The 13,676-nt window shown below is 60.9% G+C and overlaps 1 protein-coding gene across 1 annotated transcript; it reads right to left on the bottom strand.

Moving 5' to 3' along the window:
• Window positions 1–6,243: 6,243 nt before the first annotated feature.
• TNNI1 (troponin I1, slow skeletal type) lies at window positions 6,244–13,324 on the bottom strand. The gene is made up of 7 exons (XM_049112013.1): window positions 13,300–13,324; window positions 11,561–11,602; window positions 10,774–10,905; window positions 10,097–10,186; window positions 8,442–8,618; window positions 7,483–7,592; window positions 6,244–6,619 (listed from the first exon to the last, which is right to left on the bottom strand). Exons 3-6 carry the CDS (start codon window positions 10,897–10,899, stop codon window positions 7,485–7,487), a joined length of 501 nt encoding a protein of 166 aa, XP_048967970.1. The 5' UTR covers window positions 10,900–10,905; window positions 11,561–11,602; window positions 13,300–13,324; the 3' UTR covers window positions 6,244–6,619; window positions 7,483–7,484.
• Between the last annotated feature and the right edge of the window lie 352 nt (window positions 13,325–13,676).

Below are 13,676 nucleotides of genomic sequence, written 5' to 3'. Positions count from 1 at the left end.
ATACTAATGTATGTCCCTGGATGCTTCCCGGGAGCCAGCTCTCTCCCTGGGGCCCGGGGGAATGTTCTTTCCAAGACTGGTCAGTAGTGGCACCTCACCTTAGGAAGAAAAAAACACTCCCAGCCATTTGAAGCCTTCAGGGACACCTCGTGAAGCCAGGGCACAGGCAGGTGTCTATAAATCCACAATCAGGCACCTTCTCTGTGGATATAAAAACCCAAAGGCCGGAAGGTTGGTTTGCAGATGACTCGAGAAATAGGGAAACGTAAATGAGGTACGTGCTAAAGCCCCAAGAGTTCCTTGAGGGCAGGCACTGTGGGCTTACCAGACATTTTCTATGTGCCAGGTGCTGTGCCTGGTGGCTGTTCCTGGGGCGGCTGTAACAAGGCCCCACAAATTAAGCGGCTTCAGTCGACAGAGATTCGTTTTCTGACAGTCCCGGAGGGCGGAAGCCCAAGACCAGGCCGTTGGCAGAGACAGGCCGCGTCCACGGGCTCCAGGGGAGCCTCACTCCTTGCTTCTTCCTGGCTCCGGGTGGTCGCCGGCCATCCCCGGGGTTGCTTGGCCGACAGCTGTTATTCTGATCTCCGCCTCTCTGGTCACAAGGAATTCTCCGCGTCCCCGTGTCTGTGTCCCCCTCTTGTTACAAAGGCATCAGTCATTAGGTGAGGGCGCACGGAATGCAGCTGGTGTGGAGCCCTTTCACCTTGATGACATCCACAGAGACCCTATTTGCCCATAAGGTCACACTCTTAGCTGCCAGGGGTTGAGGGTTAAACAGATCTTTTGGGGGACCCTACGAGCAGCAGGTGGCTCTGACTCTGGAGACACAAAAGCGGTCCAGCCGCAGACCGACCTCCCAGCTCTGGAAATGGAGACGCAGGCCCGAGCCTCACTGCAGAACGGGCTGCGATGAAAACCGAAATCGTGTCCTCGGGAGGGGTTGACTCTGACGGAGGGATGGGCAAGGCTGACGCAGGAACGAACGTCCGGGTCGGGCTGGGGGGGTCAAGCGTCCGGAGAGGCCGCGGAGTGGACGCAGCAGGGCGAGGCAGGGGCAGACGTGCAGGCGGTTCCGGAGCCAAGAGGACGGGACGTGCCCGGGGAGGAGCCCCTGCCAGGCGCAGGGAAGGCGGCCGGGCCTCTGCGCGGGGCTCCAGGGGCCCCTCCTACCCTACAATGTGCGGAGCTTGAGGCAAAGGCGAGGGGTGGGGGCCTCCGAACGGGGAAGGTCATGGACCTTGCGAGCCGTAGGAGCCAAGGAGGCCGTAGGCCGGGGTCAGATCGGAGGTGGGAGACCACGCGAGGGGGCTGCTTGGGACAGACCATGAGAGAAACGGAGGGAGCGGGCCAGGCCTGGAGCGGGAAGCAGAGGCGATCTGGCCACCACGGGGGACACGCGCCCTGCTGCGTCCCCCTAGCCTGCGGGGCAGGGGCCCCGGACGACACGGGGATGCGGGAGGACAGGAGGACGGGGACACACAGGGACGTACACCGCTGGGGTTCTTCATCCTCAACATCATGGGCCTCGTGGCCCGACAGCGCTTTGCCACGGGGCCGTCCGTGCGCGGGGAGGCGTCCGCCGCAGCCCTGGCCGCGGTCCTGGCTCTGAAGGTCCCTGAGGAAAGCCAGGGGAGCTGCCCGGCACACGCGGGCTGTGGGAGAGGGGTCCTCACAGGCAGCTTGGCCTGCGTGGACCACACAGCAGGCGGAGGCCGGGGTGGGGTAGGCCCCGAGGACCAGCCGGGGAGCGGGACGGAACCGCTCAGAGATGTCTGCGCCCCCACACTGGCTCCCCGGGCTTCTCGTGAGCGTCTCCAGAGCCCACCTCTTAGTCGCTCAGTAGCCCCTCAACTCTATGCCGGGTGTAGTAGGTGCTCAGTAAAGGCTTGGAGAACTGCCTTAACTTGCTTTGGGAAGAGCAGGAAACCCCGAATTGGCCAAAAAGCCCACTGAGTGCACCATTGGGAGCTGGGGCGGGGAGAAGCGGGGGGAGGGGGGGAGCGCTAAGCATCCCGCGGCCTCCTGGACATGGCAAAACCGGGAGACGAGTATCGGCAACCGGCAGCGTTGCTGGAGGTGGTGTCCAAGGTACGACCTAGCCAAGGTGAAGGTGAGCGTGCTTGGCGGCCCAGCACTCGCTCCCCTGGGGAGACACGCTCTCGAGCAGGAGCAGCAGAAGAGAAGCAGGACGGTTCACCGTAGCAAAATTCTGGAAACCACCTCGGTGTCCGTCAACAGGAAAATGAATGCGTAAGTGATGACGGTCCTCTTGTCACGTCACAGCATGCGTATCGACAGCGGTGGATTTTCCCACTTCCCCTCGAAGGGGAAAAAGCAGGAAGCATGCATGTGTGTCAAGTTTAACCAAAACCACGCAGAGGCAGACAGTATCTTGCTGAGGACCTCATAAACGCGGGGCAGCGCGGTCAGGAGGACCAAGAGAACCCGGAGCCCGGAGCCCAGCATCCTGTTCGCCTTCGTGCCTTTGAAAGCCTTTGCAGCGCCCTGGTTCTTAACACGCGTGGCTGGCAGGCGGTTGTGCATCCTACGGCTCTTCAGCTGTACGTGCGTGAAAAACCACAAGCGGGTGCTGGGCACTTCCTCGGAGGAGGATCGGCTGGGATAGGGCTCATCAGGCGGCACCCACTGAGCAGCTGCCTCCCAGCCAGGCCAGTCTCGGGGGAGCCCGAAAACAAACAAATGCGGTAATCATTCTTGTACCCTAAAAAATCCAGGGCAGGGGGTTCCCTGGCTTCGGGTTTTTACAAACTAATAATATTTCTTTTTTTTTTAAGATTTTATTTATTTATTCATGATAATACACAGAGAGGAGAGAGAGGCAGAGGGAGAAGCAGGCTCCATGCAGGGAGCCCGACGTGGGACTCGATCCCGGGTCTCCAGGATCACGCCCTGGGCTGAAGGTGGCGCTAAACCTCTGAGCCACCTGGGCTGCCGTAATAACATTTTTAAATACGAATACCCGAATGGTGTTGCCACCATGTTATTTTGCAAAGAGCATTAAAAAAAAAAGCCAAAAAAAAAAAAAAACCCACCTACCATCCTCCCACTCTGTAAGTCAATATTTTAATACTAAAATCATAAACTTAAGGCATGCATACTTTTAGAACAAAGGAGAGCCCTCATCACCGAGTACATTTGGCTTCATGGAAACTTCCACACCGCGGCCCTGACTTACTCACCACGCAGTGGGGCAGCTGAAATTCGGGTCGCCAAGAGCTGACGAGCAGAGCCGCGTCTGGGAAGCGTCCACCCCACGCGGGGACAGGCACGCCGCTACACGCCCTTTGCACACACCAGCTCCCCTTCCACCGAGCAGCCCTGAGCACTCACGCACACGCACTCCTCCGCTGGGGGGCTCCGAGGTTGGAACCCCTGGCACCCAGGTGAGGCCATACTTCTCACCCAAACCTGCAGCAGAGGTTAACCCCCCGCCCCCCTGCCCTAGTCTGTGCTGAGCAGCGAGCGAGGCAGATGTTGGCCCTGGAGCCAGAGCCCGAGAGGTGCACCCGCCACCTGCGTGGGTCACCAGGCCACTGCTTCCCGCTGCGATACCAAAGCTGTACCCACATCTAGCTTTCTCAGGAGACTGGGGGTCCAGGGAACCTGTGTTTCTATCCCAGTTATGTTGAACAAGTCACTGTCCCTTGAACAAGTCACTGTCCTTGAACAAGTCACTGTCCCTCTGCGGGCCTGCAGGCGTCACCCGCAGTTCTCTGTGCCAGCGCCACGGGCTTGTGGGGACACACGCTGCTCAGCCTCGGGGGACCCACGGGTGGCTTAGGGGTGTGTCTTGGGAGTGAGAGAATGCCCTTGATCCTCGGCTCCAGTGAAGGAGCCTCGGGCTGGCCCGTGCGGGGGATCCTGGAGGGGACAGCCCCGATGCGGGCGGGAGAGGAGGCTGCCGTCAGCGCTGGTCCCAGCAGGCTGTCCCAGTGTTCTGTAGCTTGGTCACCCACCTGGAACGAAACTGCCCCCCTGGCTGCCCAACCCAGATCCCTGCGGGGAGTCTGACTCACTTCGCGGGGGGCCTCTGGGGCTAATGTTTAACTGGGCCGCTCCCTCAGCAGGGCACTTTAGCCTGGGCCGCCCTGGGCCCCAGACGCTGGGCCTGCCCCGAGTGCCCTGCTGGCGGTGGGCTCCAGACAGACAGGGGGCCCAGCCTCGGGCCGATGTGGTACAGGGACCTCGTGGGGAGGGAGAGGCAGCAGCTGTGACCCAAGGGCTCTGGGACAGGTGGGGTGGGGTAGCATTGTGCCCTGGTCGTTCCTACCAAGGACGGAGGAGCACCTGGTCCCTCTCCAGCTGCACAGGAGATGCTTCCCCGGCTTTGCCACAGGCGTCCCCCCAGAAGCCCTCCATCCTCCACCCCCAGCTCTGGCCCTAGTGTTGGGGGAAAGACAAAACCCTTGCACAGTTGGTGGCATTTGCTTCTCAGTTGACTATCTTTCCCCTCGCTGGGGTTACTGGAACTCCTCAGGTGCATATGTGGGGCTCCTGGAGCCCGGTGGTGTCCCTTCTGGAAAGCGGCTGGTTGGGCTCTCGTGGCAAATCTGGCCCCAGGAAAGGACAGTCCCAAAGGCAGGTTGGCCTAGGTCCCGACTGCTGATGTGCAGCTATCAAACCCTGTAACTCAGGGTGGATTCCTTTACCTTGCCCAGCCTCCGGGTCCTCGTGCAGCCATCCAAGATAAGGGTATCTACTTCTTGGGGCACCTGGGTGGCTCAGGCAGCTGAGTGGCTGACTTGGTTTCAGTTTCTGGTCAGGACATGATCTCAGGGACCTGGGATTGAGCCTCCAACCCCACTCCATCCCCAGCCCATTCATGTTCAGCCCAGCAGGGAGTCGGCTTGGGGACTCTTTCTATTTTTTTTTTTTTAAGATTTTATTTATTTATTCCTGAGAGACACAGAGAGGGAGGCAGAGACATTGGTAGAAGGAGAAGCAGGCTCCCTGCAGGAAGCCCGACGTGGGACTCGATCCCGGGTTTCCAGGATCACGCCCTGGGCTGAAGGCAGACGCCCCGGGAATCGTACCCTGTTGTGAAGGTTCAGTGTGAAGGTGTGTGGGGTCGACGTGCTGTAAGCGGGAGCTGCTCTGGGCCCCGGGGAAGCCCGGCTCCGGCCCTGCTCTCCGTGCGTCAGGTCCGGGGTCAGCTCTCGGCCGAGCATGCCTCCCCGGCCCCTCCCGAGGTCGCTCTCCCACCCCGAGCAGCTGCCCCAGGGAGCAGCTGGCACTGCACTTTGTACTCAGCTTCTGGTGCTTATGGCCAGTCATATGCTGGGAGCAGAGGGCAGGCCAGGGACTCGGGCGGGAGGATGGGGGACTCCTCAGGGGGCCCAGCCTCTCCTGGGGCCAGGGTCCAGGTGAAAGAGTCAAAGGGCCCCGGTTTTGGAGGCTCAGTTCCGGCGTCGCCAGGGGCTGCCTCCCCCACCCACCCCCCCCCCCAGAACTTCGGTGTCTGCCCCGCGGAGCCTCTCCCGGGGGCTGTGGGAGGGCAGGCAGGGAGGGCGGCTGCCCCTTCCCATATTGCACCCCAGCAGGCTCACACCCCTCCCCAGGCGTTGGGTCCAGATTATCAGTGGGATGGAGCAAGGACCTGACCTAGAGGACAGATCCCCGGCTGGCCCACCTTGAGACGAGTGGATGGAGGATGTGACCAGCAGTGTGGGGAGAAAATGGTTGGGAGGAGGGCGCGTGAATGAAGGTGGAGAGGGCAGGGGTCAGGACGGGTGAGCCCAGGGGCGGCGATGGGGAAAGGAGCCACCTGGTGGCCAGACACACAAGCACAAGGTGTCCCTGGGGCCGGGCCAGGGAAGCAGAGGACCAGGTGAGGGGCGGAAGGGACGTCTAGAACAGTCAGGAACATCCAGCAGCTGCCAGGGAGCGGTGGTCCAGGTTGTCAGAGAAAGGGGACTGTGACAGCAGGCGAGACAAGGGGCTCTGCGTAGAGAGGCCCACCTTGATGGCTGGGGTCGCTGGGAGGGCTGGGCTGTTCCAGAGGTTAGGCCTGGGGTCGTCTGAGCATTCTGGGTGGTGACGGGGTGATGTCACTGGGACTGGGCGGCAGGGGCCCGGGGGACCTTGGCAGGCAGCTGCCAGTTCCCTAGACCTCCTTCGGACCCTGAGCTCCTGCCTGGAGCCGGCGCACCCGTCCCTCCGGATCCCCTCCCTTCTGAGCACTCACATGGTGCAGACATGACCGGCACGGAGGGACAGAGGTGACCAGGAGCCTGGTTTTTAATGGAGAAGCTGGGATGCCCGGAGTGGGGGGCACTCTGCAGGTCAGAGAAGCAGTGGAGGGATGCAGCTTGGGGCCAGAGGGAAGACGCTCTCACACCCCTTCCGCCTCAGCCTGGCTCCACCGCAGCCGGCAGGCGTCTACACCCCGCTAGGGCGAGGTCTTCAGACACGGGGGTTGGTCCTCTCGGGTGTCTGTTCAGTCCCAGTCCCAGAGGAGGGCGCTCAGGCTGGAGGGGAGAGGCGAGGGCAGGAGGGGGTGCTCCGGAGGGGCAGGGTGGGGTGCAGAGAGGCAGGTGAGCCGGGCTGCAGGAAGGAGCGAGACGCGGAAGCCCAGAGCACGGGGCGGCAGGGCGGCCTGTGGGACAGAGGCAGACGCCGGGTTACAGCTTTACCGGTAGGACACAGAGCTGCCAGCCAGGGGGCTCCTAGGAAACCCCAGCTTCTCAGCCAGGCCCGGGCTCCCTCGGCTCCCCTTTCTGAAGCCCTGCCCCTGCTCCCCGCTAATGCGCCCCCTGTGCCCTCGGCCTTGCAGCGCCCTTGCCCTGCGTCTGCTAGCGCCTGCCCATCGCTTCCTCAGAGGAAAGCTCCGGAAAGCCTGCGGTGCCAGCCCTCGGCCCTCTCCCCGTCACCCGCTCACACCTCCCCCGGAGCGACAGTGGGGCTTTTCTGCGCCCTACACTTGCTGCTTTCTCCAGCAGTTTCCTCAGAGAGGGGGTGGTCTCGTCTTCTCTGAACAGACACCACCCCCCCCCCACCCACCGGGCCCGGGGACTCCGAGTTTGGGGTCCTTTGCCAGGAGGTATTTTTAAAAGCTTCAAATTCCCTTAGGGCTCGTCCAACCCCGGCTCCCAAGGTCCTGCAGGAGGGACCCCGGGGGCAGGCCCCACCCCACAGTCCAGATCAAATCGCTCCAGGGCGAAGCCAGAGCATTTGCAGGTGGAACCGATAGGCCGGACGGGGACGCCCTTGGAGAACTCTCCCTGCTGGACCCCCAGTGCTGCGGACAGGGAGCCGGGAGCGCCCCGAAGCAGGAACCACGTGCCCGTGCTTGCTTCGGCAGCACATATACTAAAATTGGAACCACGTGCCCAAGGTGTCGGGGTGCTGGAGCCAGGGCGGGCCGCCTCAGTGCCCCCCCGCTGGGCCCATCGTCCCGGAGCCCCCGTGAGCTGTTGGATTCTGGTGGGCCCCCCAAGAAGGGAGCTGGTCTCTAGCTACCTCTACTGCGAGGTCGGAGACTTGGCGGCGTCGAACATCTTCTTCCGGCCCTCCATCCCGGACATGGCCTCCACGTTCTTCCTCCAGTCCCCCACCTCCACGGGGCGTTCCTACGGGCGGGCCCCCCAACACACGTCAGAGACCAGAGGGCAGCTGGGCCCCCCCATCACAAGAGAAATTTGCTGATGCAAAGTCAGCCTCTTGGAAAAGAGGAAATCCCGACACGCCTGCCCACGGGTGGGGCCCAAGGACGCATCGGGTGGACTCGGGGAGGCCGAGGCTGCACGGGAAGAGGGAGCGTGTCAGCTGGGCGCCCCGGCCTCCAGACCCACGCCACCGCCTGCTCGGGCCCGAGGCCGGCTCAGGGCCACCTCTTCTGAGCAGCCTGCCTCCTCCCGACCTGGCCGGCTCTCCTTTGGCCAGCGGACTCGCAGCCTTGGGTTGTCTTCACACGCACGGCCTCAGCGCGGGCCCTCTGGAGCCCAACCCTCTCGAGCACGCGGCCGCAGCCCATCCGTTCCAGGGATTTGTTGCTGAATCAGCGACTGAACTCGGTTCTCTAATTTCTGTGCTCAGTGTCCTGTGACCCCCATGATGTGCCATCTTCCCCCCCCCCACCCGTGGGGACAGACGGGGGTCACCCTGATCGCCCCGTCACTCTAACTCCGCATCCTCTTTGCACTGGCTACGCTTTCTACCTTGTTGCTCACTCGGGCTTCCTCTGCTTTCCTCCTCGGATGGCGAGCAGCCCGAGGGAGGGGAGCGAGTCTTCTTTCTCCCAAAATAGAATCACAAGACTTCATCACTGGCCTCCCAGAGAGCTCCAGAATGTTCTAACAGGCTGCCAGGCCACCTGGCCGCCTGGCCGCCAGCGGGAGCTCCTGCCCGAGGCCATGTGACAGAGTAACAGGGGAAGCTGAGGGGACAGGGGCCGAAAGGTTGCGGAGAGGAGTCCTCACCTTCTCTGTGTCCTCCTTCTTCACGGACTTCAGGTTGGCCCGCAGGTCCATAGACACCTTGTGCTTCGAGCCCAGGAGGGCCCTGAGCATGGCATCAGCCGAGACCCGGACCCGGCGCAGCGGCGGGCGCTTGAACTTCCCACGGAGGTCCAGCACCTTCAGCTTCAGGTCCTTAATCTGCAGGTGAGAGGGAGCGAGGGTCCGTGGAGAGAGAGCACCCGAGGGCCCCCTCCCTGAGGGTCTCGGACCTCTAGAGTTCAGCCAAAGCTACACCCCGACCTCGCCAGCTTCCCGGCCAGGCCCTCCGCGACACTCAGACCCGCCCTTCACTTCTGGAATACCCACGACGACGTGCTTGTTGATGAATGAGTGAGTTGGGGCGTGGGGGGTAGGGGTGGGGCTCAGACGGCCAGGCCTTGGGCTCAGGTCATGATCCCAGGGTCCTGGGATCGAGCCCGGTGTCAGGCTCCCTGCTCAGCGGGGAACCTGCTCTCCCTCTGCCCCTCCCCCTGCTTGTGCTCGCTCGCTCGCAAGCTCTCTCTCAAATGAATAAATATCTTTTTAAAAATGAACAAATGGGGCAGCCCGGGGGGCTCAGCGGTTTAGAGCCGCCTTCAGCCCAGGGCGTGATCCTGGAGTCCCGGGATCGAGTCCCACGTCAGGCTCCCTGGATGGAGCCTGCTTCTCCCTCTGCCTGTGTCTCTGCCTCTCTCTGTGTCTCTCATGAATAAATAAAATCTTTAAAAAAAAAATGAGCGAATGAGTAAATGGACAGATGGAGCCCATCAGCCATGCCTGTCATGGTCACGTGAATAGACGGGCAGCTCCACCAACTCAGCACAAGTCTGGTTCAGAAGCCGGGGCTGGGTGTGGGCCGCTTCCTCCCGGTCCTACGGCCCCATTCCTGCCTCTAGCTAGTTCCTCCCCGTGAGCCCGCACAGCAGTTCACGGAGGGCGTGGGTCTAGTAGCGTGGATGAGCCCCCAGGCACTAGGCCCTGCGGGGAGTTCCGGGGTGCTATCTCTGGACAGAATCCTGGGGAGATTGGTGACGCCCCAAATCATTGTCGGTGCTGGGAGAAAGGGGAAGGAAGGAAAAGCTCTCTCTGATCTGCCCTCCCCCTCCTGCTGCTTGAACAAGTACCAGGCACAGCCCCCTCGAGCGGCAGGGGGACAGAGCGCACACCCCACGCCCCGCAGCCCACACCGGGGGCCGCAGCCACCACTGGGTGACCCGGACCGACGTTCTCAGCCTTTGAACCCCAGCGCCCTCCTTTGTAAGGTGCAGATGACAGCGCTGCATCATCCATAGGCGTGGAGGGAGGATCAAAGGGGCAAGGACATGAAAGCCAGGGACAAAGGGAAGTTGTCACTAGCGCGTGAGTGTGTGGGCCAACAAGGGCGGCAGCTCCCCTGCGACTGAGGAGCCCGTGGGTCAGGCCGGGGGCAAGTGCGTGCTTCTCAGCTGTGTGATTATCCTCTTCCTGCCCCTGGGGGCTGGAGTGGGGGACCCAGAGCTTCCCAAGTGGCCACTTGCCAAACCCTGCAGAAGGACGGGGCCCTAGCCCGGGTGGCAGCGTCAGTGCCGTGATCCCCCCCACGGCCCCCTGCGCCCCCGCCCCAGCCGGCGCCAGCCCCTCCCGTCCGGCGAGCTCACCTCCCTGGTGTTGTGCAGGCATTTGGCCTCAATGTCATATCTCTCCTCATCCACCACCTCCACCTTGGCGTGCAGGTCCCGGCACAGGTCCTGGGGGAAGCAGAGGTCGATCAGACAAGGACAGAAAGAGGGGAGGGTCCGCCCCATCGGGACCAGCAGCGCTTTCCTGCCTCCATGGCCAGCGCCCTTGCAAGGTCTGCATTCTGGACCCCTGGGGTGCACGGCTGCTGATAGCTCCCGGGGTAAGCCCTTTGTTTCCCTTCCCCGAAATGTCACGGTTTTCTTCACGCAGTTTTCTTGCAATAAAAATGACATAAGTGAATTGTAGCAAGTGTGAAAGCTATGCACTAAACAAAAAGAATAAAATACAGGCTATGAGTGATGCCGGCAGGGGGAGGTGACCATTGGTGACATTTCGGTGCATTTCCTTCCAGTCTCTTTTCTCCACAGTCGGCGGCACTTGAACAGTTATCGGGGGTTTACAGACATTAAAAACCGATTTGGAAGGGGAAGGACGGACAAGTCCTAAGGCTCCCTTCCTGCCCTTGTGAAATGGGATCCCCCAGCACCGCCTCCAGGGGCCCTGAGATGGGGATGAGCCACTTGTTAGCACAGGCTCCTGCTCCCCCCCACCCCACCCCCACCCCGGGGCCCTGGTGTCAGCCCCGCAGACTCACCTGCAGGGCGCTGAGGGACAGGCCGCGGGTCTGCAGCGTGGGGATGCGCTCGGCCAGGTAGCGGGCCTTCTCAGCCTCCCGCTCCTCGTGCTCCTGCTCCCAGCACTCCTTGGCCTTGGCCAGCATCAGGCTCTGGGTGGGACAGAGCCTGCTGAGCCAGGGGCCCAGGGCCCTCGGGTCCCCACCCAGCATCACGCAGGCGGCAAGGAGGACCCCAGGCTGGCACCGGCCTTGCCTCTGGCTCTACAAGCAGCGTGTTCCTGTACTGGTCATACTGGTTGGGGCCCAGGCCAGGCTGCCCAGGAGCCAGCGGATGAGACGGTCGCAGGGTGAGAGGGGCGGTGGCCAGGCAGGGCCGCGGGAGAGCAAACACGGGGCGCCCACACATAGCACCGCTGGGCCCGGGGGCCTGCTCACCCTCACAGTCTTTCTCTTACCCACTCCTGGCCTGTTTGGGCCCACGGAGCCCCAAAGAGAGAAACTCTCGCCAAAATAAAGCAAGGCCCTCTGGCTTTCACCAGTGGATTGGCCCCTGAAGCTGGTTGCTGCCTCCACCCGAGTACCTGGGCAGGAGCCGGGGCTCCAGCTTCAGGCTCCCGCTTACTGACCACCTGGCTCCAGGTGAGGCCAGCCTCCCTCTGCCTCCCCCTCCCCTTTCCCCCTCCTTCTCCTGCTGTGGCCTCCTTCCTCTTCACCTTCCCCCAAGCCTCCGCACCCCCACAGACTGCTCCGCACCCCCCCTAAGTCTCCCCCTGGATGTCCCCTCAGAGCCAGCACAAGGCCTCACCTTCAGCAGGAGTTTCCGGGAGGCCGTGATCTTGGGCTTTCTCTGTGGGTGAGAAGGGGAGAGACAGGTGGTGAGGGAGAGGCTGCACACCTGGAAATCTGGTGGAGGCCAGCACGCATGCCCGCCCAGTTCACCATCACTACCCAGAACCCTCGCCACAGGGTCCCCTCAAGGGCCCCTCGTCTTTGTGATTTACCCCCTCAACTTCGGGGGATGCTGCTGGAGTCGGCGACCTTGACCTTGACCTAGAGGCTGAGGCCCTCACTTTTCAATCCTGGTTCTAGTGCTGGGGGGGGGGGGGTCCAGTGTGGGTCACATGACTTCTATGGGCGCCTCCCTTCCTCGTCCATAAACAAGGATGATGTTGCCACCCACCGTCCTCAGTTCCCGGAGTTCCTACACACAGAATGACATCATGTGACATCACGGACGCGAAAACGCTTTGGGAGGCACGGTTAGCGCCTGGCAGTCGCAGCCAGCACCTGGGTGACCCGCCTTGCACAGAAGCCCTGAATTTCATACACGAAGAAGTTTATCCTTTTAGGCTTCGCAACTTTCTTTCTTTTTTTTTTTAACATCGACACCATCCATATTACTCTTTCTCAGGTTTAAAAACATTGTTTTCAAAAAAAAACAAAAAACATTGTTTTCTCTCGAAAATGAGTGAAAATATCAGTGAGGCTGACAAAACATGAGAGGCTCCTAACTCTGGGAAACGAATAAGGGGTGGTGGAAGGGGAGGTGGGCAGGGTTCGGGGTGACTGGGTGACGGGCACTGAAGGGGCACTTGGCGGAAGGAGCACGGGGTGTTATGCGATGTGTTGGCAAATTGAACTCTCATAAAAAAATTTTTTTTAATTAAAAAAGGGGAAAAAAACATTGTTTTCTCTTCCTACTAAAAAATCCCCGGCAAAATAAATAAATAAATAAATAAATAAATAAATAAATAAATAAATAAATAAATACATAAATAAATACATAAATAAATAAATAAAATAAAAATCCCCGACATATTCCAGCCAACTAGACAGGCGCAGCCATGTCCCCTCAGGGGAGAGGATAGGGAGGGTGCTCACCCCCTCACCCGCGAGACTGGGAGGCCTTCTGAGCACCCGTCGCTCTTTGGGACCCAAGGCTGGCACTTTGGTGGCGGCCAGCGAGCAGCCACCTTGGGGACGTGGCGTGCAGGGGCCTCACCCCGGTGGCTACTCTAGTGTGAAAGCAGAAGCCAATGGCCTTTAAGGGAGGAAAGGGGGGAATGAATGGGCTTCATGTTGTAGGCACGGAATGTGGGATTCCCAATCCGACTCTTCAGGGTGGTTGCTTCGTCCTTCCGCCTCCCAAAGTGAGGTCCGGGCTACATCAGCCCAGCGTGCTTGCTGGAGAAACGGCCTGCCTCCAGAATCACTGCCTGTCACTGGGGACGCCCCGTCGCCCACCCGTGGCAATGTCGTTTCCTCACTGCTCGGTGAGCTCAGAGGCCACCTCGTGTGACTACCCATCAGTGGCCACTCATTTTCCTACTGAGAAATTCACAGGACTATGGAAAAGTGGGGCGTTCTATTGTAACTGGGAATCCCTGTGCCGGTCCCCGTCCACCACGGCTGCTAATTCCCACCCTTGCCAGTTCAGAGTCCACAGCCCTGTCCCTGCAGCTCCTCAGCCCGGGGGGTGCAGAGGCTCTGCTCTCAGTAACCCGAATAAATCTGGGTTGTCGAAGGGTCAGAATTATCTGAGACCTGAGGGGAGTGTGAGGACACCTCTTTGCTCCTCTCTCAACGTTTGGTCACTGGGCAGCGGGTAGAAGAACCCCCTTCTTTCAACAATCCCTTGTTGCTCTGGCTTGGCACAGGATTGGCTCTGCAAGAAAAACCCCAGATGGTCCCTCAAGGCTGGACAAGTGATCGGAGCAAATGAGGAGGAACGTGCCCAGCGCTCAGCAAGGATGCAGAGTCACACCGGCCGTGCTGTAGCCCTAACCCCGGATGACCTTGTGGTGAGGCCGTGCCCACGGAAGCCCCTGCCCGGAATCTTCACTCGACATTTGTATTCTCTGGTGAATATGCTCGGCCCCTGGACACCCCCCCCACCCGCCTCACCCCACCTTCACCAGTCT

Source organism: Canis lupus, chromosome 7 (genome assembly GCF_003254725.2).
Source record: "Canis lupus dingo isolate Sandy chromosome 7, ASM325472v2, whole genome shotgun sequence".
Lineage (NCBI taxonomy): Eukaryota > Metazoa > Chordata > Mammalia > Carnivora > Canidae > Canis > Canis lupus.
The sequence above is the reverse complement of the archived record's forward strand: the minus strand, read 5'-3'. Positions and strand labels throughout refer to the sequence as shown.

Excerpts from the sequence above, each read along its gene's own strand:
- TNNI1 (XM_049112013.1), bottom strand. The coding sequence starts at position 10,899 with ATGCTGGCCAAGGCCAAGGAGTGCTGGGAGCAGGAGCACGAGGAGCGG. Across the intron at positions 8,619-10,096 it reads GCCTGCACAACACCAGGGAG|ATTAAGGACCTGAAGCTGAA; the intron begins GTGAGCTCGCCG and ends TCTCACCTGCAG. Across the intron at positions 7,593-8,441 it reads AGAAGGAGGACACAGAGAAG|GAACGCCCCGTGGAGGTGGG; the intron begins GTGAGGACTCCT and ends GCCCGCCCGTAG.